The sequence below is a fragment of the Sturnus vulgaris genome, chromosome 1, assembly GCF_052056855.1.
Source record: "Sturnus vulgaris isolate bStuVul1 chromosome 1, bStuVul1.hap1, whole genome shotgun sequence".
Taxonomy (NCBI): domain Eukaryota; kingdom Metazoa; phylum Chordata; class Aves; order Passeriformes; family Sturnidae; genus Sturnus; species Sturnus vulgaris.
Genome location: NC_142243.1, coordinates 45,948,457 through 45,971,502, shown reverse-complemented (window position 1 = coordinate 45,971,502; position 23,046 = coordinate 45,948,457). Strand labels below are relative to the sequence as shown.

Here is a 23,046-nt window from a genome sequence, read left to right as displayed (position 1 = left end):
GGTCTTACTCTAGTAGTCAGCACTGCACTTGCAAAACTGACGAATCTCCTGCCTCTTACACGGGGGCAGTTACCTTCTTTTAACTCAAAGCTCCTGCTTTTGGAGAGTAAAGGATGAGGTATGCAAACAATGCAAGGTTGTTGACAATGCAGGCAAAGCTTCTTATTAAGATACTTCAAGATAAAAGCTGATAGTACCACCTGAGAGAATGCTACAGATACCAAAATATTTCCTTCTTAAGGTACCTGAAAGACATAAGCTGCTATCATTCCACTGTGTTGGAACAGGACAGAAGTGAACCTCCTACGTGTCAACAGCATCACCAGTAGAAGCCCCTGCATGATTCCCACTGCCTAGCTCTCTACATTACAGCCACTCCAGCACAAGTGGTCCCCATAGCTCCATGAGAATGAGGACTCAACAGCCCATGCACAAACCTACTCCAAGTATAAAATAGCCTTTTATTTACTGTGAAATAAACCACAGTGTGTCTGAACAGATATTTAATGCTACAAGGTTAGTTCTTTTGGAAGGCATTCAGAAAATGGTTTCAATACCTTATAGAGCTGAATTACTAAACAAATATAAAAATAGCCTGAGTTATTTAAACAGCAAAATGGTTAACTGAAAAAGGAGAATTCATACAATCATTTTTGTAAGAGGTTTTACATGTAGAAAGCTTCTTCTCCAGAAAAGTGAAATTTAAAGACATGATATTCAACTTAGCATATTTCATTTTAAAAATTATTTTAAAATATTTTTTCCTTAATGAGGCAAAAAAACAGCCCAAAAAATTATCAAATTATATAAAAGAAACATACAGACTTTGAAAAAGGTTAAATGTCAACTCACCAGTCTCTTTACAATTTTCAACAAAAGCTTAAGTTCTTGTGGATCTTTTTTGGCCTTCAGTACTTCAGCAAAGCTGTGCATGTTTGCTGGAGACATACTCTCCCGATTGTTTCCTCCATACAGCTGAACCAGCAGTAATAAGCACTGTGCGGCACTCAAAAATATTTCAGTATCTTCACTGGAAAGCTAAAAATACATGAAAAATAAACAAACAAAAATCAAATTCCAATTTCAGAAAAGTTGCATTTTACTGGGGATTTGGAAGTGTACTAGCATTTGCATTGTGACAGGAAATGATCATTTCTAGTTGATTGACTCAAAATTCCACTAAAATAAGCTTAACAAAGTGATGAAAATATAATTAAAATATATCTACTCTTAAGCAGCAGTATAGCAGTATGTGCACTCTGATTCTGTCAAGTGGTCTATCTAGAGTGACATCATAACATCACCAGAAATGTTGCTCCCAACTATGTTATTTTATTCTACTTTAAACAGAAGCAGTAATAGGAGAAAGTATCATTATATCCATGATGTCTAATCTTCTACATCATGCATACCATAACATTTCATTTAATTATTACTAAATCAAGCCTCTTGAGGTAGAGCACAGGCTATCTAGTTATTTAATGGATTTTAAGTAGCCACATTAGGAGGTACATTTTGAGGATTTTAAATATTTTCTTGAATTTTAACTTTTCTTCACTCCTTTGAAGATCAGACACTGCAGCAGGTCCTAGCAAAAGGATGGAAAATTCTTTCCTGGGAAGCAAAATTACAGAAAAGATTAAGGGACATGACTAGAGATCATCCTTAAATGAGCTTCTGATAATATGACACCACGATCAAAATGATTTATATATTTCCTGAAAGTAAAATCTAGAAATATCAAGTAGAGATATTATATTCGGCCTGTATTTGGCACTGACAATGACCTTTTGGAATGACAACTGGAATGCAATGCCTAGTGGCAGAACAGAGAGTTCACAAATGCTATGAAAATAAAATCATAGAGGTTTCTTGGGAACAGACAAGAGGACAACAGATTGGAAAACGTAATGCCAAGAGCTGAAGTAATTCAGAGTCTATAGCATATCAGAGGCAGGGTTAAAATAGACTTGATCATATCCTCTCAATCTTATGTGGGAAAAAACAGGCTGAGGATAGGTTAATTCCTTTACCTGAAAAAGGACTGATAAGAGATGATAGCTCAAAACTTTAGACAAAACAATACAGACTAGAAATAAGATAATACTTTAATTTCCTTTTTTTTTCTTTCTCTCTTTAATAAGAATGATTAACTGCTGAAACAATTTTCTTAGAACTGAGATATATTCTCCATCAAAGGCAATTCAAATATCACTTTTTTTTTCTAAAAAATAACAAATCCATTTGCTCTAATGAAGAATTAATTTAGGAAAGTCCTGTGTATATATAACCCTCGACTAAATCATTGCAATAGTTCTTTCTCACCTTATAATCTGACCTGAACAAAATGTCAGTGGTAGTCTTAACCAATTAGGTATAGAAGTCTAAAAACACCTCATCATGCCCATTCAATTTTCTAATTCTGAAAGTATTATTTATACCAAAGAAACCAGATTAAAGTACAGCAAACAGATTATTCTTACAGACAATAAAAGGAAAAGAAATTGTATAATTTTTCCAAATATGCCATATAATTTCAATAATGATTACTTATTTTATCTGCAGTATGAAATTCCTAAACTTTTTCATTTTTAGGAAAACCCATACAGTTACTTCAAAGCAATCTGAACAGATCATCAAACATAATATCTCTCAAATATTCAAGCAGCAATTCCCAAGAGATCTGTATGCAAATACAATCCTGTTTTCTACTAGCTTCATAGAGTTGCTGTTTAAAACAGACTGAACTGAGATGTAATTTCTGAATATATAGCCCCAAGACATATCACATTCTATTTGACCTAATACTATGCAAGTGACAGGACTGCAACAGCTATTTCTTCCTCAGTTTTGCTATATGTTTTTTCTTCATTCCAGTCAAAATGACACTTATTTCCTTACCATCATCCAGACTTCTCTAATAATATCATCAACACAATTAGAAAGGCTAAAAAGCAGGAAAAGCTACAAACAGTGACAGACTTATAGTTCCATTTATATCTTTAATCCTTAACAAATTGAAAAAAAAAATTACTGAATTCACTTGGGGCTTTGAGACAACTTTTATTTCCTTCATTGAAATAAAATGCAATTAAAGAAAGGAAGGACAACTACTTTAATTTATGTCTCTCACACCACCCAAAAGCAGCATTCCAAGTTAGTTACTAGACCAGTGTAGGCAGCTATATCAACCAACCTCTGAAGAAAATCACAAGAATTATATTCAATTTTCAAATGTCTGTTGGCTAAACAAAGGTAAAAAATGAAAAATCAATGAAAATTCTGGTTAGATATATCCTTGCCTGGGTATTGCAGTGGAGGCTAATTCCCTGGGTTCCAGAGGCACAAAAATCCCATGTTTAGTCAGTATCACAACAGCTATACTTGGAAGTGAGACTGGCCCCAAGGTTTTTTTTTCCAAGATATTCAATGAATATCAGAGCAGTGGAAAGGTGTCAGTCTCCACATAGGAGTGCTCCTACAACAAACATCTGTGAAGAAATCCATAAAGCACCACAAACCTCAGTGCTTCTTCCCAACACTATGACTGTCAAGGAAGCAAAGGAAGGAAGGAAAGCAAGGAAGCTGGTTAACATTATTTCCAAGGGAGGCTGATTGTAGCAGGAACATCCTGTTAGTAAGGCAGTGGTGAGGAGGAGCTGTGCTTGGGCCAGTGGCCTTGCTTGGAGCTTGATTCTCTCTTCCTGGCATGCTCAACCTTTTATCGTTGTTGTTCTTTGCTCCCCAACAAGAGAAAGGAAAACCCTTTCAATCCAGTGAAAGGGAACTTTCCATCCAATCTATCTTGGCATCATATAGTCTTGCTCCTCACAAGCTTTCAGTGACCATGTTCCAAGTAACACTCCACAGTTCTCAACAGCTGCCAGTTATGACATCACATTATTCAATCATTAGTGCCAATGAAGTCTTTCATCCTCTATTGTACCTCAGGCTCTTCTGCTTCCCCAGAGTCCCTTTGAGCTTCGTTGTTAACTAGACTTTGGGGAGCAAGTTGCTGCTGCCCTGGGAAAATTCAGGGCAAAACAGTAGCAGGACAGGTCTTGTATGAAGAGAAAAACAAGCTTGGAATAGGAAAGGCCATATTTACTTTGGAGGGAATGAGAATCCTTGGTCTAGAGTCTAAGTCATCAATAATTAAGGTGAAGAGGAATTCTCAGCACTGTCCCTATTTGAGTATATCCACATCAGCATTTTCTCTGTAACTCTCACCATTTTGCCATTTCACTTCTGGTAAGTAGTGATTTAGATGTCAAAAGTTGTAAGCTGGTAACCTGAAATTTAGCACTGGCTGCCAGTCAATGTTAGTACTGGTTATAAAGAGTAGAGAATCTGAAGAACATTAGCCATATACAACAAAATCAATGGCTGAAAATAGAATAAATATCTGTAAATATAGAAAACCAAGGATGAAAATTCAGCTTTCAAGTAAATAACATCTCATGTTTAACAAGAACAGGAAAAACAATCATGTTGTTCAACAATGAATATAGATGGATGGTTCATCTCTTAATTACATGGAGCAGCATTCTGATTATTTTTCTAATCAGAACAACTCAATTTGGTATGAAGTACATTTGCTTGAAATGCATTTATAGTTTTTGTTCTTTCAGGAGAGTAGAAACCCATGAAGAAACTAATTCTAACACTTGAAAAGAGTATCTGCCCCTTAATATTTCATAATTACATGAAGTTTCCTTTTCCTTTACCAGTCTTAGAGAGGATTATGGATTCAGCCCTTCAGCAAGATAGAAGAGTTAGCAGTACTTCCCCTTGCAGCTAATATTCTTGGCTAGTTTATAGCTTGAAGACAATCCAGCACCCTAAAATAAATTACTGAAAAGCTAAGGTCATAAATTCTGCTGTTCTCTAACTGAAAACTGTAGATATATTTTTCACTTAGTTTAAAATAATACCTCATGACAAGACTTCTGTGCAGTGAAAATAGGGTATTACACTTTGCTTAATTTTTATGGCCATGTTATAATTTCTTTAAATTATAAGCAAGCTTAAAACATAAAATTCTGTTTTCTTATTCTTTCTAGATGGAACCTGCTCTGTGTATTTTAGAGTTAATATGGTGAAGAGCAGGAAGATTTTTGTTGTTGCACATCAGTATTTCTGCGGTCTGTTCTCAAAAATTCCATCATTTTAAACTGAGTTGTAGTGTGTTCATGAATTGCAAACCCACTGCAAGAAACGTGTGATCATTTGAGCTGAAGTGGCAGTTTTCACACCGTTGGAATTGTTGCAGCATCTAATTTTAGAGCTACAATGAAGCTGCCTGGATTACCCGGAGGGGACACTATTTTGGTGCATTAATGAGGTTATACACATAGAGAGTTTATTATGATAACAGAGAGATATTCATTAGATTACTAATGTGATTACAGAATGTGCTGTAATGAAAGCACCATGGGGATCTATAGGGAAGATCATTTTGCAAACATTGTACAAAATGTAAAAGCAAAACATCACCATTAATCTGCTAGCTTTGCTATGCTATTCTTATTAATAAATATGCACAGTTTTAAATTAAAAAATAAAATGTATTTTTACTTAGGGCCATTCTCCTACTGAAGAGAAAAAATATATATTCACTTCATTTTAATCTAGGCTAATTGTTGAGAAACTAAATTCCCATTCTGAAGTTCTGTGCATGCAACAACATTTTCTTCTGTCCTCTGGTGTGTTTTTCTGGAGATTTTTGGTTTTTAGGATAGCTCTGTGTAAGAGAATACTTCAAATATAGGATATAAACGTATGTCTCTCCACTCTCACCACAGAACAGTCTGTATTACTAGAGAAAAAAATGTGAAATAAAATTCTACAGTTATCATTTTCTGCAGTCATTTTCATTATTTATTAGCAAATAACTTCACGTACTCTGAAAACGAAATCTGGGCACAGCCTTAGAGTCAGTGCAATATATAGAGAAAAAATGCATAGAAAAGACCGTCTCACTCATCCATGTGCACTGAGGCTTCATATTTGTCCTCTTCACGTTTGGACATGACTAACTAGACTTCAACATACAGAGCACAGTAATCAAGCGCAATTTTTCCCAGTGATACTATCATGATGAAGCCTCTCACCAGAAGTCAAGCAAAGTTCTCTCCCAGCAGTCTAGTAGGCTCCAGAAATGACTGGAAGGTCTACATAGGAACTGAATCTAGGACCTACAGAAATCAAAATTCCTTTTTATAGGTACTGCCATAGTTTCTGAAACTTTGCGAAAATCCACACTGAAGTGATTTTAAAAGTAATTTTTTTTTCAGTATAATGAGTACATCAAAAATAAGAAGATGTTTAGTATGTTCTACAATTGCTGTAGGTTTCAGAAAAATATTCAAATGATGTTTATGTTAAGCAAAGAAACATTACCCAACAAAGGTAAATGTAATTAACTTTTTAACACAAAACTGCCAAGGAGAAGACTAAATGCTTAACTTTTTTCATCTTATTGATCAATTATGGTCATAATGATCTTGGGATTAAATACTGAATTCTGCATATTTGCAGCGTTTCCTTCATGACAGAGTTTGTAATTATTTCTCTTTTTGCATTGTTAAATCTCTGAAGTTTCATTTAAATGCAATCTAGATTTCTGAAACTTGCTTTGCTGTGCCTTCAGTGACACACTAAAGCACAACTACAGAAGGGAAAAATGGATTCAAAGTTTTTGACATTTTGAAGTTTAACTCTCATTGATTTTTTTTTAGGTCTTATTGAGAGAAAAACCTGTAGAACTTGAGCAAAATAAAAAGACAAGTAAATGAGACTTGGAATAATAATCTACTTGAGGGATCTATGTTTCAGTCACGGAAAACAATTAGTCAGTGTGACTAGGAAACTAGGAACTAGGAAACAATATGACTAGGAAACTATGTGAGTGACTATAAGAAACTATACATATACTAAGATAGGCAGAAAGAGCAAAGCAGAGGAAATAATTTTAACTCAATATTTTAAAGTAATGGTTAGCTCAAAATTTAAGACCTTCATTATCTCCAGAAAAGAAAGTTCAGAAAGAACTGAATGTCTCAAAACAGCAATAAGGTGTTATGCAGCCAATCAGTACAGAGAATCACCACTTGCAGCTTCACAGAATTTCAGTTTAGGTAGGCCTGAGGCATTTTGAAGGGTGGGGAGCACATACATCTTGAGACATGCTCTAGACTTCACAAAGAATCTACTTCTATTTAAAGAGATTAGAGCATAAACCATTTTAAACAAGTGATTCCTTAATGCTAAAATGATTATTCCATTGCTCAAACTCTTCCAAGCTTAACAGGAAGTGTTTAATACAGCAGCAGGAAAAAATATTTGAAAAATCAGATTTAACAAACTTAGCTGAAATAACCTTCACAGATCCAAGCAAGAGAAAATCCCTCACTCACAGAATCTTTACAAAACTGGAAACAAAACAAAACAATACGTATGTATGTATCTGTCTATCTATATATCTATCTAAAGAAGTGGCACTTGTGATCTTTATCTTTTACCTGTATATTAAAATCCGAAGACTTAGAATAAGAATTTTAAACAAACTGGAATCTGCAGAAGAACAGAACAAAGCAAAACCTACTGGTAATTTACAGCCATGCTTCTGAAATACAAGGGCAAGTCACAATCTAATCAGTTAATGCTAACTATACAATTATCCTATCCTTTAATTAAAAACTCACAAAAGACTTCCAGGTGGTATAAGCTCAGTTAAAGCTTGGCCTCTAATTTTCTGTTCTTTAAAAAGTTACTGTAGTTTAAATTTATGACTAGTTTCATTTTAAAGGAACATTTGCGTCTCCTCATGTCATGCTGTTTATTATATGTAGCGATTTTTAAAAAGAAATAAAAAATAAAAGAATTTATAACAATGAAATATTAAATTGTAGAAATTCAGTCACTTTTTTAGGACATTCAGAGAACATTTCCAAAAAGCCTTTGTCAATAGCTGGTTTAAACAAATCCATCAAAGAAGGACTTAGCACCAAGTATAATGCCAAAAACTAATAAAAAAGGAATCATACACTTCCCTAAAATAGATGACAGACTGTGCTAAAGATAGTAGAAGGATCACAGCACTGGTTATCACAAAAATCCTGAAATCTTCTATTTAAATGAAAAAAAAAGGTCCTGAAAGAGAACACAGTGAATCTGAAACACCCCTACGTGAAATAACCCAGAAAGGATACGGTGATACACCAAAATTGTCACATACCATTTTAATGGCTTTATGTTGACTGAAAGGCTGATGCAGCCTCTAAAAGCATTGTCCAGCTCAAGAAGCATTCCTCTACTACAAACCATTACACACAGAGTAAATATAGATCTCTGTATGACAGAGGTTGAGCTGATGGCATGTATTAGGGCCACAGTGCAGCAGTCTACAGAGATTTCAATGCAGTGGTGTGACATCTAGTAAACCCTGGAAAGGACTGCCTTTAAACAGACACACTTCAAAGATGTTTACAGATCACCAGGGACCACTCCCACTCAGTCCCTCAGGATCATGTTGCAATAAAACAAATCCCTCGAGAAAACTTAGAAGGCTCAAACCCCAGAAAAATAGTATTAAAATGCATCATTCACTACAAACTAACTTTGCATTTATTGACTTTTCTAAAGGAAGCTGTACTATTATAATGTTTCAAATTTTGAATGCCATCCTTTTCCTATGCAGTGGTGACTAGTTCATTCTGAAGGACAAATGATGGCTCTACATATCCAAACTGAGAACCTGCAGTTCTGCCCCTCATCCCACCTCTATGCTCTGGACAAACAGACTTACTCTGACATCACTGGTAACCTGCAAGTCACTGTGACCTGTCACTTCTTACAAAGTGTTAAGAGTATGAGGTGGGAACTTATAAACAATTAAAAACTAGTAAACAGAGCTCTATGTTTATTTCAGCTGCATAATTCCAACTTCAGCAACATTCCATAAGGTTACAAACAAGCAAACTCTCACCAGTTGAATAAGCCGGCTTATCAAGTCTGTCAGGGGTTTATTGATAAGCAGAAGGTCTTCGGCAGCCTGCGTGTCCCCTCCTGCGCCAGATTTCTGTGCCTTAACAAGAGAGAAAAGAAACCGAAAGCAAGCTTGGTGATTGTTCTGTTATGAGGAACAAATTAGGTCCATTACAGGGTCGAAGTGTGAACAGAAGTTGGAAGCAGACTTATGCACTCTTTTCATGTTACGTATTCCTGGCTCCCAATGAGCAGTTATGCTCTCTCTGTGGCAATAAGCACAAAGCAAAGGGACCCCATGCTGTTGTGTCATTCTGTACAGGCTGAATATACCGACCTGACATTTCTTCAGCAAAATGTAATAAAATGTATGTGCAAAAGATGCCTCAAACCAAGATAAACAAAGGGACTGAAAATTTAGGATTCTCAGCAATATTGTCCAATTTTGCCTGTCTGCCTTACTCTGTAGCCTGAAATAGTCACAATATATTATAAATTAAATTATTTCTGAAATAGGAATAATAAAGATTTCAAGTAATATGATCAGTTACTACTTGTAATTCTGACCACTGTCATCCTCCCATCATCAAGTCATACTACTGTGAACTGAAAGGATAACGCCTTTCTTCTGGTAAGAATTTCTAAATAAAAGAGAACTGAAGTGTTGTTTCTCCAGGCAATAAGTCACATTGGTATGTCCAATGTCTGAGGCTCGCCACAATGACCTGGAATGCTGAAGTGCAAGAAGGACAAAAAGTGCAGAGAAGACAAAAATTGGAATGTTTATATTAATGAAGAAAGGGAAGTAAGCCACCTTCACTTCAGCTAAATTTAAAACAGCTTTTTCTTATTAGTCCACGGATAAGAAGACAGACACCTTCCATCAAGGAATCTTTGACTACTTTCTCAAACTTTTATATATTAATGTCTTTGGAAAGAGAATGAGCAATAGCACTAAAGAAATTATACACACTATACCATTGTTAAACCTATATTAAGTTGCACAATCATATAATCACAGAATGTTAAGGGGTTGGAAAGGACCTTAAAGATCATCTAGTCACACCCACACAGTCCCCCAGGTTTGCTCACAGTCTTATCCAACCTAGCTTTGAACACTGCCAGAGTTGGGGCATCCACTGCCTCTCTAGGAAACCTGTGCCAGAGTCACAAAATAGAGTCCATATATCAAATTGAAATTGCAAATTCTTTTCAGTTATCAGAGGTGGATCACCTCTGGGACATATAACAAACTTTTCCAAAACAGACATGCAAATTAATCTGAAAGTACTTGGACCACAAAGAGTGAACTCTTCTCCTGAACCTGGATACAGTTAGCAGCGGCATCCAGCATGAAGTACTAAAGTGCAATGGAAAAGTGGTGACTGCATTGCCTATGCAGCTAGATAAGGTTATCACTTTATGCATGAAATATTTACAAAAAAGTATTCAAATGAAGGTACTACCATCTGTAAAAGAGAAATTAAGCCTCAGAAATGGAAAATACAAGAAAATTTGATTCTGTTTTACAAGTTCCGATTTAAATGGTATCTTATTCAAAACATCTCTATAAAACCAGTCCAAAAATAATATTTGTGATGCATTTAGTGACACATGAATAGTGGAATACCATGTAGTAAATAACTAATGGCCACCATTCAATAGGGTATGTGTACTGATGTAGAATACTGATACTCTCAGCGATCTTTTGATTGAGTATTGTCAAGACAAGTAACGCCATTGTAAAATCAGTATTATATGGGCACAGGATAGACCTATGCTTCAAAACTCAGTTTTCCAGCTGCTCTTTGTTACTCATTAGCCTTTAAGAGCAAAGCAGATTACTTTGACAAGAGATAAGCAAAACTGGAGCTGGAGTTTCACCGCATCAAGTGGTGTATTCAAGTAAAGCCAGAACAGAATTTGGCTTTAAACGAATAGATTTAATTTTAAATCTAAACAAAACCCGTCAATCAATATTACCAATCCATGTGCAAGATCCTCTCTCCTCATGTGTCTTCCAGAATAATTTGCCTCACCACTGCTGTATGGAGTATAAGTACAGAATTCAGCTCTCTATGATTACATGGAGTGATGCCAAAAATATGACAACAAGCAATAAGCCAACAAAATTTGATCTATTAAGTGATTCTTAGATGAAAATATCACTACAGAACCTGCTAATAGAGGACTTAAAAAAAGACAAGGTATTGTACCATCACACATCTAAATCAAACCAAAAACCTTGCAGTGAAATGTCGTTGATAACAAAGCTGCTCGTGTAAAACAATGTAGTAAAAAAGAAAAAAGCTCAGTTTTCAACACCAACTTCTTGTATTAAGCCTACTTAAAAAGCCACCCACCAAAAAACCAAGAAAACAATCCCCCCACCACAAAACCCTACAAACCAAAAAACACAAAATCAAAACAAAAATACAACCAACCCACAGAGGAGGGCCTTTGGGGACTAAAGAAGCCATACCCTGAAAGATATTACAACCTATCTGCAATCTGTTGAATCTCTGTCATTTAGATATATTTCACCTAACAAATATCTGTTCTTCAGTGAATGATCCCAAGAAAATAAAAAACCTATCATGAAGAGTATATGTTGTTTGTCCACTTGACTAACTTAAAAATTTGGCAGATCATCTAAAAAGAAAAGCAATATTTGCTAGATTTACATCATGTCTAAAAAGTGATGAATGCTTTTCCTTCATATGTTACTAAGTTACTAGGGTTATGTGACATTTCTTTGAATTGTATTTTGTGCTCCGTTTTTAAGGAGGAGGATGCCTTTGTTGGAGGAGGAAGTCCTACCAATGCCATGACTTGCAGTGGTTCAAACAGAAACTTGGAAGACAAATTGAGTTTTCACTACACTAAGAGTTCCATAAAATCAGAAGTGTGGAAGTCTTGTTATTAAGAGTAATAGGAAGTTATCTAAAAAATTGTTTAAAAAGACCCCATGAATAAATCCTATACCTGCAAAGTCTGGCGCACAATGTTTGCTGTATACATCAGCATGTATTGCAAAATGTCAAGTAAGGACAGAAGCAGCACATTTGCCGTCTTGGTGCTCCTTTGATCATCTGCCTCCAAGTACAGAGCCACAGCTTCTGTTAGGAGATTACGGACGTGATGAGCCAGTCCTTTACAGAAAGTGAGACAAAAAAAAGAGAAAAAATAAATAGGCTGTCAGAAAAAGAACGGTGTGGAAGGTGACCTAGATAAAATAGATATGATAAAAACAAATTTTACATCCTTTATGAAGATTTATTACAATTCTTTTTTTTCTTCATTACTGTAATTACCTCCTCTCCTATTCTGTTTGGACCAGCTCATAAAGAGAGTTAAACTGATACAATCAAATTTGCTAACTGCATGGATTCATTAAATTAAAACCTACTTTGAATCCTAAACTTTTTTGTAGCATGCCCACAAGTCTGTTTCACAACACCCCTAGTCACAAGAATTTGGCAATTTCTACAGGCTGTTACAAAGTGACACTTCAAGGTAGAACCTAGAGCTTGTGAACTGAGCCTAAAGTTTCTTAACTGGTTTGTCAATTAGAAACTTACCAATATGCTTTAATTATAGAATCAAACAGTGCTATGCTTGACAAAAAATACATTCAGAAGAGCATTATAAATTAAATACTGCATACGATATTAAAATATTATTAAGTTTTGTTTTACTGATGGTAGTAAAAACTTTCCTGATAATATCTTCATGTTTTGGAGGGATTTTTTAAGCTCCTTTGTAATTCAATAACATCAGCCCCTGTAGCTTGCCTAAGTGCTAATCAATTGACATAGCAGAAAAATATAATCCAATTCAAGGCAATATAGATTCAATTCAGAATCTTTCTTACTTTCAAATACAAAGTGACTGAGTTCATTATATTTGGTCTTAATCTATTTCTTTCAAATTTTCATAAGGGATGAAACATACTTTGTTTCTTAACAAAACCATAATATTTTTGCAAACCACCTTTTAAACTTGCAATTTGCTATGCAGTCACTTGGCTGTACATACATAGTATCACCGGAGTGCATCACAATATTAACTTCTAGTCCCCACAACTGTCAAAAAATGACAAGAGTTTCACTGGTTTCAATGAAGTAAAAAATGTTCTTTTATAAGTTCTGTTTTTCAAAGTCGTATATATTTCTACAAACATCAACACACGATTAATATGAAACACTGTAGAACACATTATGTGCTTTCACCATTCAGCTTTTGAGAGCAGTCAAAACTTTGGGGATTTGAACTATTTTAGCTTTGAAAAATACTCCATCAATTAACTAAACTTCCTACAAAATTTTCTTCTCCTATTTCTCACTGTTAATACCTTCCTCAGGAAATTAAACACATTTCATTTAGAATACAGTTATAGTCGTGGATCATAAAGACTCTTACTCTGCTTCTATCTCACATCTTTTGTGGTTTTATGATTACTAGCATTATTCTTTCACGACAATTTATTGATGGATGACAGCTCAGGACAAGCTTTGAATTTCCTGGAGTTTTGTCTAAATAAAACAAGTTCTCAAAATTAAATAATTCCAATCTCACATTATTTTAATTTCCTTCTTTTTTAGAGTGAAATTTCTGCTGCAGTTCTGAATACCTCATACAAAAGTCAGATAGCACCCATCTGACAGTGACACATGTAAGTGATGTCACCAATACCCACCAAGAAGAAAAAAGACAGACATAATTGCATATCTGCCCAACATGAAACCTGTGGTTAGTCTATGACTATTTTCAACAGATTAAATCAGAATAAACCTAAGGAAACAGTCCACTAAGACTTTATCCCTATCAAAGTGAAGTCTGAAAAACTGCCTGCAGGAATATGACCAAGTACACATTGTTTCTCCCCGTATATGGCCACAAAACCCACAGCCACATCAAAATGAAGGAAGGAGTCATCCCATTCTTTCCAGATGGTTTACAAATAATCCTTAGGACAGTGACCTGGAGATGAATGCTGAGAAGGCTACTTTCATAAGCAGGCATTGCATGGGTCATCATCATTAAGAATTTTTTAGGCAGTAGTCACTTACAACACCAAGCAGGGTTGACTAGGGAGTGAACAACAGGGAACAACTAGTAGTGTGCAAAACACCAGGACCCATGACTGTGATCTACAATCCTTTTGCTTTCAGCTTTGAACAGAAACACTTGCTTATTCCCTTCGCTCTACGAGCCTGAGTCTCAGAATTGACTCATTTCTGTCATTTGGTGAATAAGGAGGTGAACCAAACATTCAACCTTTTCCCCATCTATTGAGGCATTAATAATATAATCATCTAGATTTTATTTTATTGAAGTGCTTACATCCTAAGGGTATGTGTATTAGCATCCTTGCCTCCAAACACCTGAGATATTAATATTTACCTAGTTGACTAAAACATCAGAACTAATGAATTTCATTTAAGTAGATGCATGCTCACACAGAGCTATACGTACAAAGATATGAAGCCAAATTTGAAAATTGTGTGGTGAAAGAATTTCTTGGACTTAAAATACTTCTGGAAAATTTAGCACATCCAAACCTTATTATAAAGATGTCTAGAATAAAACACTGGTGCACCTAATACACTGCACGATTCATACAGAAACCTGCTAAATGCTTGGTTCCACAGATAAAAGCAACAGACCTCTTGGCCAAGTAAATAAAGTTCCAGACATACTCTTCAAAATACTTCATCATGTCACAATAAAACGAAAATTGGAGGCCACAGTTGTAGACATATAAATATACTCCTTGCTTACACCACAAGACAAAGTACACACACTTTGTGCTCAGAAGACAAATTTGAGAAGCTGGGGTACTTACAGTAGTCTAATGGCCTTGACCACTGGCAATATAATCAGTTTGCTCAAAGGGTAGCTATAAAGGTCAAGATTACATGTTTCAGCATTCAAATAATTGAATTGCAAAACAGACAGTTTGGGGAAAAAGTATGCAATTTTATAAAAGGGAAATTGAGTTCATAATTCAGTAAATAATACAAAAATCACATACGGATCTCTAAGTTTTAGAAGATAACTTGAAGGTTTTCTTCCAAATTTTACAACAGATTAAAGAACGACAATTTAATTTCCTAAATAAAGCCTAAAACAATATGTATCTTTAAATTTCAGAGTCATATATAATAGACATAGGTTTCTTATGCATAAATTCTCAACTCTTGATTGGAAAGTGAAATAGGCTCTGATTGAAAAGACGCACACTTCATGTACTCCTGAACTTTGCAAGTGATGGATCTGAATACAAAATCTGTATCACAGAGGAGACGTAAACCAAGTCCAATGGAGGAAGGTTGTTTTACTTGGACAAGCAACTTATATTCAAGTATTCTGGTGCTTCCAAGTATGTTGGCAATAGTTCACCCTCTCAAGAGAAAGCTGTTGGTGACAGTTTACATGGGTGAAAGTAATGCACCATAATTTCTTTCAGCTAGGTACTTCCTAGTAAGAGAATGAAATAAAACCTTATAATTTAACCTATTACAGAGTTTCTTAGTTATTCTATTAATTTGCATATTTCTGCAAACAAAATATATCACACAGTACTGTCTGTAGCTTTAGTTAGAGTCTGATACAAGACTTCATAAGGCATTAGTCATGCCTTGTATTTTCTTTGAAAGGAGGACATTCAAACTATCAAGCCTCGCCGCAGTTCTCTGCTATTCAAATTTGCTGAAAAATAAGGCAAAACTTGCATTTTGTATGAGAATTATTTTGTTTATAAATTAACGTAACTGGAATTAAACAAGGAACCTTTTCTAACTGCAGCCCGAGATTTACAGTATTGATTAAAAGGATTGTATCCAAAATTTCTAGCCACGGATTTACAGCACTTGACAAACCTAGTGTTCATAGCAGAGTATTTCTCCTGCCCAGAGATCCCTGCAATGAACTGAACATGTAGCTAATAGTGCTTTATGAATGTGGACTGTGATGACTATGCTTGTGTTTTACACACCTTTCAAAAGATAAAAGGAGTCTTTTGGCCCATGATACAGCTAATCGGACTGAATGTGCCATGATACCTTCTGGAATGAAAGCTGAGAGATTTTTTATTCTCACCTATTAGTAAGATGAATAAAGGAAAAGAAATCTTCACTTTCAAATCATACAAAACATCAAAGGACAGCCTAGGAAGCAATCTTCTAGGCAATCCTTTCATGCCTACCAGCAATTAGAGCATTCAACAAACCTGTCTGCTTCCAGCTGAAGAAAATGTTAGAGCAGGTGCACTTCCTCCTAACAATGCTACTGTGCAGCCAAGCAGCCGGCAGCAAAACCCTTAGTCCAGCAACAAAGCTTTCTCTTTGTTCCTCTCTGCACACTGCTCTCTGGAGAGCCATTTTTCCCATTAGTACCAAACCTACACAACTGACTCCCCAGGGATATTACCAAATGTACATGCATTAGACTTTTCTTCCTTCTTTTACTTAGACAGTGGATCAACAATATTGCCAGATAAAATAGAAACCATATTTTATAATTTTTTAAGTTTTAATGCTGAAACTCAAAAATATTGCTAAGAAGAAACACAGGACTGTACAGACCCTTTCACACAGGAATGAGTGCCTGAGCACTTAGGATATTCCGCGATTATGTAAAGATTTTTCATAAAACCTTATTTTACCTACATAAATCTGGGACTCAATTTGCATTCTCTGCATCACAGCATTACTACTTAAGTTTTCCTATTTTGAAGAACTGAAAATAGGTGACATAAAGCAAATGGCATCTTTAGGATAATGGCAGTTTTTAAAAAGGCTCATTGCTTTTAATATTATTTTTGTTCCTTATTTGTCACTCTTTAGTTTTAGGAATTATTTGTGTTAATACCATCATAATATTAAGGTAAGAATAAACTAGGATAGAAAATCAGATCACCAATGTTTTCAAAATTTGGTGAGTTATGAATGCTACATCAAGTGGAAAAAAATGATTTGGCTGTTGATGATTAATTGATGTTGATGATCAATTGCATGATTACTTCCCTGAAAATTATTTTGTATTCTGATCTTAAAAATGAATAGCATCTAAAGAAAAAAATTTCATGAATACTGGCTAATCTATTCCTAGAACTGGTAAAATGACTGAAGAAAGAATCACTAGGTTTAAGGGACAAAAATCTCATTTGAATTTGTCATTCATTGTCATGTCATTGAAGTGGTCAAGGCTCTCCAGAGGTTCCCTTTTTGGGAAGAATGGCTCAGTTTTTTCTACATGCATGGAATGTAGGGCACTCACCAATGGTGCCCAAGCAGGCAGTCCTTCCCTCACACACAAGAAAATGTGGAAAGGATTATGACAACCAGGGAAGAAAAACCAGTTATTACCTTCACTACAGCTAGGTCGAAAGTAAACTGGGAAGTTCTGTATCATCTTGAGTGTGACTGACTGAGAGGAATAAAGACTTGACATTCTCAGAAGCAATATGGTTCTGCTTTGAGTCAAAGCATGACATAACTCTACTTTTTCCTGGCCTGGAAGTGTTTAGCTGTTATTGTTAGAAGGCAGTTTAGAGTGGCAACTTTCTCTTGTGAAAAAAGACTACACAATTGGAAACTTCCCAGAGAGTCAAACTCTTCTGAACCTAAGAGAATCCCACCAACACAGAAATCTGCTTTCTTCTATAATTTAACCTATGGATTAAACATACAGTTGATTAAGACCAGCAGGTGTATAGACTAGCCAATTAAAATATAGAAAACCAGGTGGATTGTCTCATAAGAAAAAGCATCTGAGTGTAATAAAGGATCATAAAAATGCAACTTGAACAATTTAGAAATAATAAAATCATGTACTGTTGAATAAGCTTGACTGGTCAATATAAAAATAATAGAATATGACAAATTAGTTCAACTAGGCTAGACTGTGGTTGTTCTCTGTGAAAATACATGGTATACAGAAGAAGAGTATTTCTGAAATTATAATCACTGATACCTTGAGAGTTCCTCATTTGTTGCTGCTTTTGACAATGAAAAAAAGAAAAAAAAAAAGGAAAAAAGAGAAAAAGGAAAAAAGAAAAAAGAAAAAAGCAGTTCCCATCTTTCACAAAATTTCAACTGAATTCAGGTTTTTGTGTGAGATTGACTGAACCATTCTATAATTCATTCAGAGAAGATATCCAAGACGTTTGAAACTCAGTTAACAGCACATATGGGGTCTTGGGGTGACTGTATGATGCTTGTATCCCCAAATCATCTGTTCTGTTGGTGTTGAACATTGAATTCTGCAGCTTTAAGACTGGTTCCCGGAGTGAACTGGGGGGAGAAAAAGCGTGGAATTTGTTATCAGAGTCTGCACTGGTTCCCCTGCATTCCTGCTCACAGACTGTATTGTCTGCAGTGGACAGCAGGACAGAGATCTCTTTTGCTTTTTGGTTAGTTTTTCTAACCAACTGAGGCAAAGAAGTTCCCTGGACTGTATTCTTCCTCCTTTTTCTTGGAATTGCTTGAACCTACTGTGGACTGAAAACCCAGAGGAGCACCAGGAGCTCACACCTGTGTCCCACCAGGCCTGGCCTGGGCTGTGGCATTTCCCAGTCCAGGAGGGACTGAGAACAGCCTAAGTGAGCCGGGCTGCAACCCACAGAAGGGACTCTGCTGAATTTGTCATCTCTTCGGAGGGACAAGAGGCTTTGCTGTTTAGTATTGTTCATTTTTGTGCTGGGGAGTGCTTTGCCTGTTAAATAAACAGGGTTTTCTTCCACTTCTCTCTGAGGAAATATTTTTCCCTGAACCAGTTGGGGGAGGGACTGTTTGAATCTGTTTCCTAGAGGGACCCCATTCAGCGGTTTCCTCCCAGATTTGCCCTAAACCAGGACATATGGGTACCTAGCCTCAAAGTTCTGAAGGCGGGGATTTTTGTTCTAGTCAAGGCTTACCAAGATAGTCCTCATTCCTAGGCGTACAATTCATTGAACATGAACATGAACTTGTTCAACGGGGATGGAAAGAAAGATCAGAAAGTAACTTCCCTTGGAAAACAGTTATAAGAACATTCAAATGCTTTCTAGTTATATCAGAACTAATACAATTTTTCTTCTACAATTTTTTTTAGTGAATACTACGTAACTATGGAGTGTAATAACATTCAGGGGATCTATTCACAGAGTTCATAAGCCATTAAGAGTGTCTTATGCAAACAGCCAATTTTGATTTGTTTGGATACCATGTTGCTGGCACTCTGGTATGCCTGAAGCAGATTCACACACTCAAATGACCCTTTAAGTTAGAAAACCTTGGGAGGAATAGAGGTGGAGGTAATACAGTGGCTTCCCAGGGTATACATTTAAAATACTTCTGTCACCAACTGTGCATATATTTAACACCTAACCTGCATTCTTTTCATGTGGATTTAAGCATTTTTGTTGCTACAGCTTTTTGTCAATCGTGCAGTATTTGCAAGCACAACCTTGCATCATAAAATACTAAATATCAAATAAACCAAGATGCAGTAAAATAAAATCATGTTTTTGGATCGACTAGCATTGCTGTTATTAAGCAAACTCTATAGCTACTTTTCAGTTAGATGTCTCTCCACATGTCAGAGATACATTAGAGTTTGTGGTTCATTTTATAAAGCATGATAACTCTACAGCATGCTATACTTCAAGTCAAAACCCAGTATACCCTATTTCATTCCTACAAGGTGTCAACTAAAAGAAGGTCCCTTGGTTTTGTCAGACAGACGGTAGATGATGCTTAGATTTTCCAAACAGCAGGTTTTAATGATTTACATGCAGAACAAGAATATCTAACAGGACACTTTACTCTTTGAGAGACAACAGCCTTCAAAACCTCCTTTAAAACCAGTCTGAGATATTAGCAGTTGCTGCTTCACAGCTACATGGAAGAACTTCTGCTTGCACATTGTGAGTTAATATATAGTGTATATTTTTAGAAAAACAAAGTCTGCATGTGGTCCTCAAATTAATGGCAAAAGCTAGGCAAAGTTCTCTACTAAATTAAATCTGTGGTTTGTGTAAAATTAGGAATTATGTGCATTCAGCAAGATTTGAAGTCAATAAAGATTCAGTAAAGACTTTTGACTTACTACTCTAAAAGATCATGTCTTCAACAATTACCATGTGATAAAATACATTTAGAACTAGAAACTCTTCTAAAGAGATTTCTATTTTAAGAATAGACTTCCTGCCACACAAGATTAAACCCTGTTTATCTCCTTCAAATATCTTAACATGCTTCTGCTTTGACATCAACTTTCCCTCCTACCAAAATCCTTGTGAGACCATATTTAAACTTGGAGAGCTGTCTTTTTAACAAAACCCATACAGACCAGATGTGAACGGCCTCAGAATGCAGATACAGCCCTAAACTTGTCACAAACTGACAGCACTCAACAGCTTTGAATGACATTACCAGCACTAATTACTCTAGCCTGGCCTTCAAGAGGCCCTGGACTGTGAGCGATAAGGACAAATGAACCTTGGCTTCAGCAAATTCTCTGAAGTTTTCGGTTCTAAACTGCAGAAATAAACCATGGTTGAAACACTGCTCCCACATATACTCAAAGGAAAAGGGTAACAGCTCTATACATTTCTCTACTGAAAAGTCATGTTCTGTAAGAAAATATATTAAATACTTATTCCTATTGGTCTATTAACATCAGTCTGCCATAAGATGAAAACATAGAGTAGAAGCACTTGGAGTTTTAAATGTCTTTTACTATTGTTACAACTGCACCAAAGAACAAGAGCAAAGGCAAGAGTATCCCTTAAGTGAAATTTGCTGCTGGTTATTACAACAGAATTGAATTTATGCCACTGTTTCCTGTAACATCCTGTGTTATTCATCAATTATGTTTACAACAGAAATGAAAGCAGACAACTAGTAATTGCAACTGTCCAAGGTGGCCTTCACTTAAATTGCACTTAAATGATCAAAGGGCTTAAATAGAGGTCAGGATGCTACATGCCAGCAAATCTGGTTTAGCCCTTATGAACCAGATTATATTTTGTAGCCCCAAATCACATTTGCCTTAAGCCTACTCTGTTACATCAACTGTTTTCCAAATAAGTGTTGGGATAACTTTGACCAGCAGACCCCCTTATTTGCTATCATATGACCATACCAATAATGACACACCTGATTAAATCTCTAAAATCTAACCACTGACTATTCACTTCAGACTATGTTATCCTTCTTGTTAACTGGCTCAGACATATGTCTTGTATTGTTTGCATGGTATGCTCTTTCTACTCTGACCTATCCATGACTTTCAACCTTACCACCAGGATCTTTGAGCTGGAACCCATCACACTGTGATCATGCTGTCAGTGGCTATATGCTAGCTATACCAGAAATGCCTTCCCTAATATTGGATATTAGTACAACCTAGTTCAACAGAGCCTTCATTTTCTGTCAGCACAGCTACCTGATCCCAACTATCTTGACTTCAAAAGACTGCATTGATTTAGGTCAGATGGTACTAGAGCTTGGCTTACTTAATCAAGAGGCTCTGCCTCTGTAAGAGGCAGTCTTGGCTCTGAAAGAACTGCAAGCCTGTGTGTGCTTGATTTCTGTGCTCCATACCTCTTCCCTCTGTTTCAATAGGATCCACACAATGGGAACATGGGTCTAATGACACTGTGTTGTGGATAACTTTTTTATGTGGGTACCTGTTGCTGGGAGTAGTGAAGCCTGTGTCCGTATGTTAACAGACTGGCTCAGACTCCTGGAAAAACTTCTGCATAAACTCTGGAAGGAGATCACACAGAATTTTAGGTTTGACCTATTAGGCTGTCTTGGTCCAAACCACCCAGTTGTAAAACAAAAACAGTGAACTATACTGCCCTCTCCAGCAACTAGCTGAAATGAATCCTGCTGCTAATCTGATGCTTTAATTGAGAATTTGGACAAAGGGTTGTTCAAGGGCAACCAATTTCTTCACAAGTGAAGAAGGTAAGAACATTGATAAAACTACAGTGAGAGAGATGGCCATAGAACAGGGTGATTTAGACAGCCAGGATTTAAGTGTGTGTCTTGTGAGGATGTGCAACAGAATACCAGGAGAAACTTTGTATGCAAGCACTTATTAGCACCTGTACTTGGTTTTGGCTTGGAGAGAGTTAAATTTGTTCATATTAGCCCCCACGGGGCTCTGGTTTGCTTTTGTGCTGGATACAGTGTTGATAACACAGGGATGTTTTGGTTATTGTTGAGCAGCACTTACACACAGTCGAGGGCTTTTCTACTCCTCATCCCACCCATTAACAAACAGGTTGGAGGTGCACAGAAGTTGGGAAGGGAAACAGCTGACCAGAGGGATATTCCATACCATATGGCATCATGCTCAGCGACAGAACTGAGGAGGTGAGGTTGGCAGGGTGGATGCTACTCCTGCAATGTCTGGGCATTGTTTAGTTGGTGTTAAGCAGTTGTTTTCATTTGCATCACTTGTTCTTCTTGCATTTATTTTTCTCTCTCCCTGATTTGTTTGTTTGGGTTTTTTTCTCCCTTTTCCTTAGAATTTTTTAAATTCTTCTTATGATATCTTTTTAATTACTAAACTACTTTCATGTCAACCCACAAGTTTTTTCTCACTTTTTTATTCCTACAATTCTCTCCCCTCACTGGGGGAGAGCTGATTGAAGGACTGTGTGGTTAGTCATCAGCCATGGCAAAACCATGTGTCTTGGTTTGAAAGACAGGTATGGTCTAAGGAAAGGCAGGAGTCCCTTTTCTGCAATGCAGAGTGCAACCCCCCTCCCTTTTAATTATTTTAGGTCCAAATCAGACGCCTTCAGGCAGGAGATATGGGGATAAGAATAACAGTTCTTTACTGGTATCTAACAAGGCAGAAAACAACAACAGGTATAAAAATTGGCAACAGAACATAACAGTCTAGCTCCGCTCCAGTCCCTTTTGGCCGCAGGCCGTCTCCCTGTGCTGTTACCGGTGCTGTGGGGGCAGGGCAGGTCCCGCGCAGTTGAAGAGGGCTGGAGTGATGGCGGCCGCGGCCCAGGGGTGAGAGGGATGGGAAAGTGACTCCCCCTCA

At 36.4% G+C, this 23,046-nt stretch overlaps 1 protein-coding gene across 23 annotated transcripts in view; it reads right to left on the bottom strand.

The window, feature by feature from the left end:
• Positions 1–23,046, bottom strand: part of ULK4 (unc-51 like kinase 4) — a 227,023-nt gene that overhangs the window by 53,306 nt on the left and 150,671 nt on the right. For 19 of the 23 annotated variants that reach the window (XR_015803992.1, XM_088165595.1, XM_088165616.1 and 16 more), the window contains 3 exons: positions 11,974–12,140; positions 8,990–9,088; positions 853–1,038 (listed from right to left, as the gene is read on the bottom strand). Coding sequence is in view for 19 of the 23 variants with exons in the window: in XM_088165595.1 (XP_088021721.1) it covers positions 853–1,038; positions 8,990–9,088; positions 11,974–12,140 (452 nt within the window). In the remaining 4 variants the exon portion in view is untranslated. Of the gene's footprint in view, positions 1–852; positions 1,039–8,989; positions 9,089–11,973; positions 12,141–14,836; positions 14,891–23,046 lie in introns of those variants that run through there. The other 4 variants (XR_015803985.1, XM_088165651.1, XR_015803993.1 and 1 more) reach the window with 4 other exon arrangements.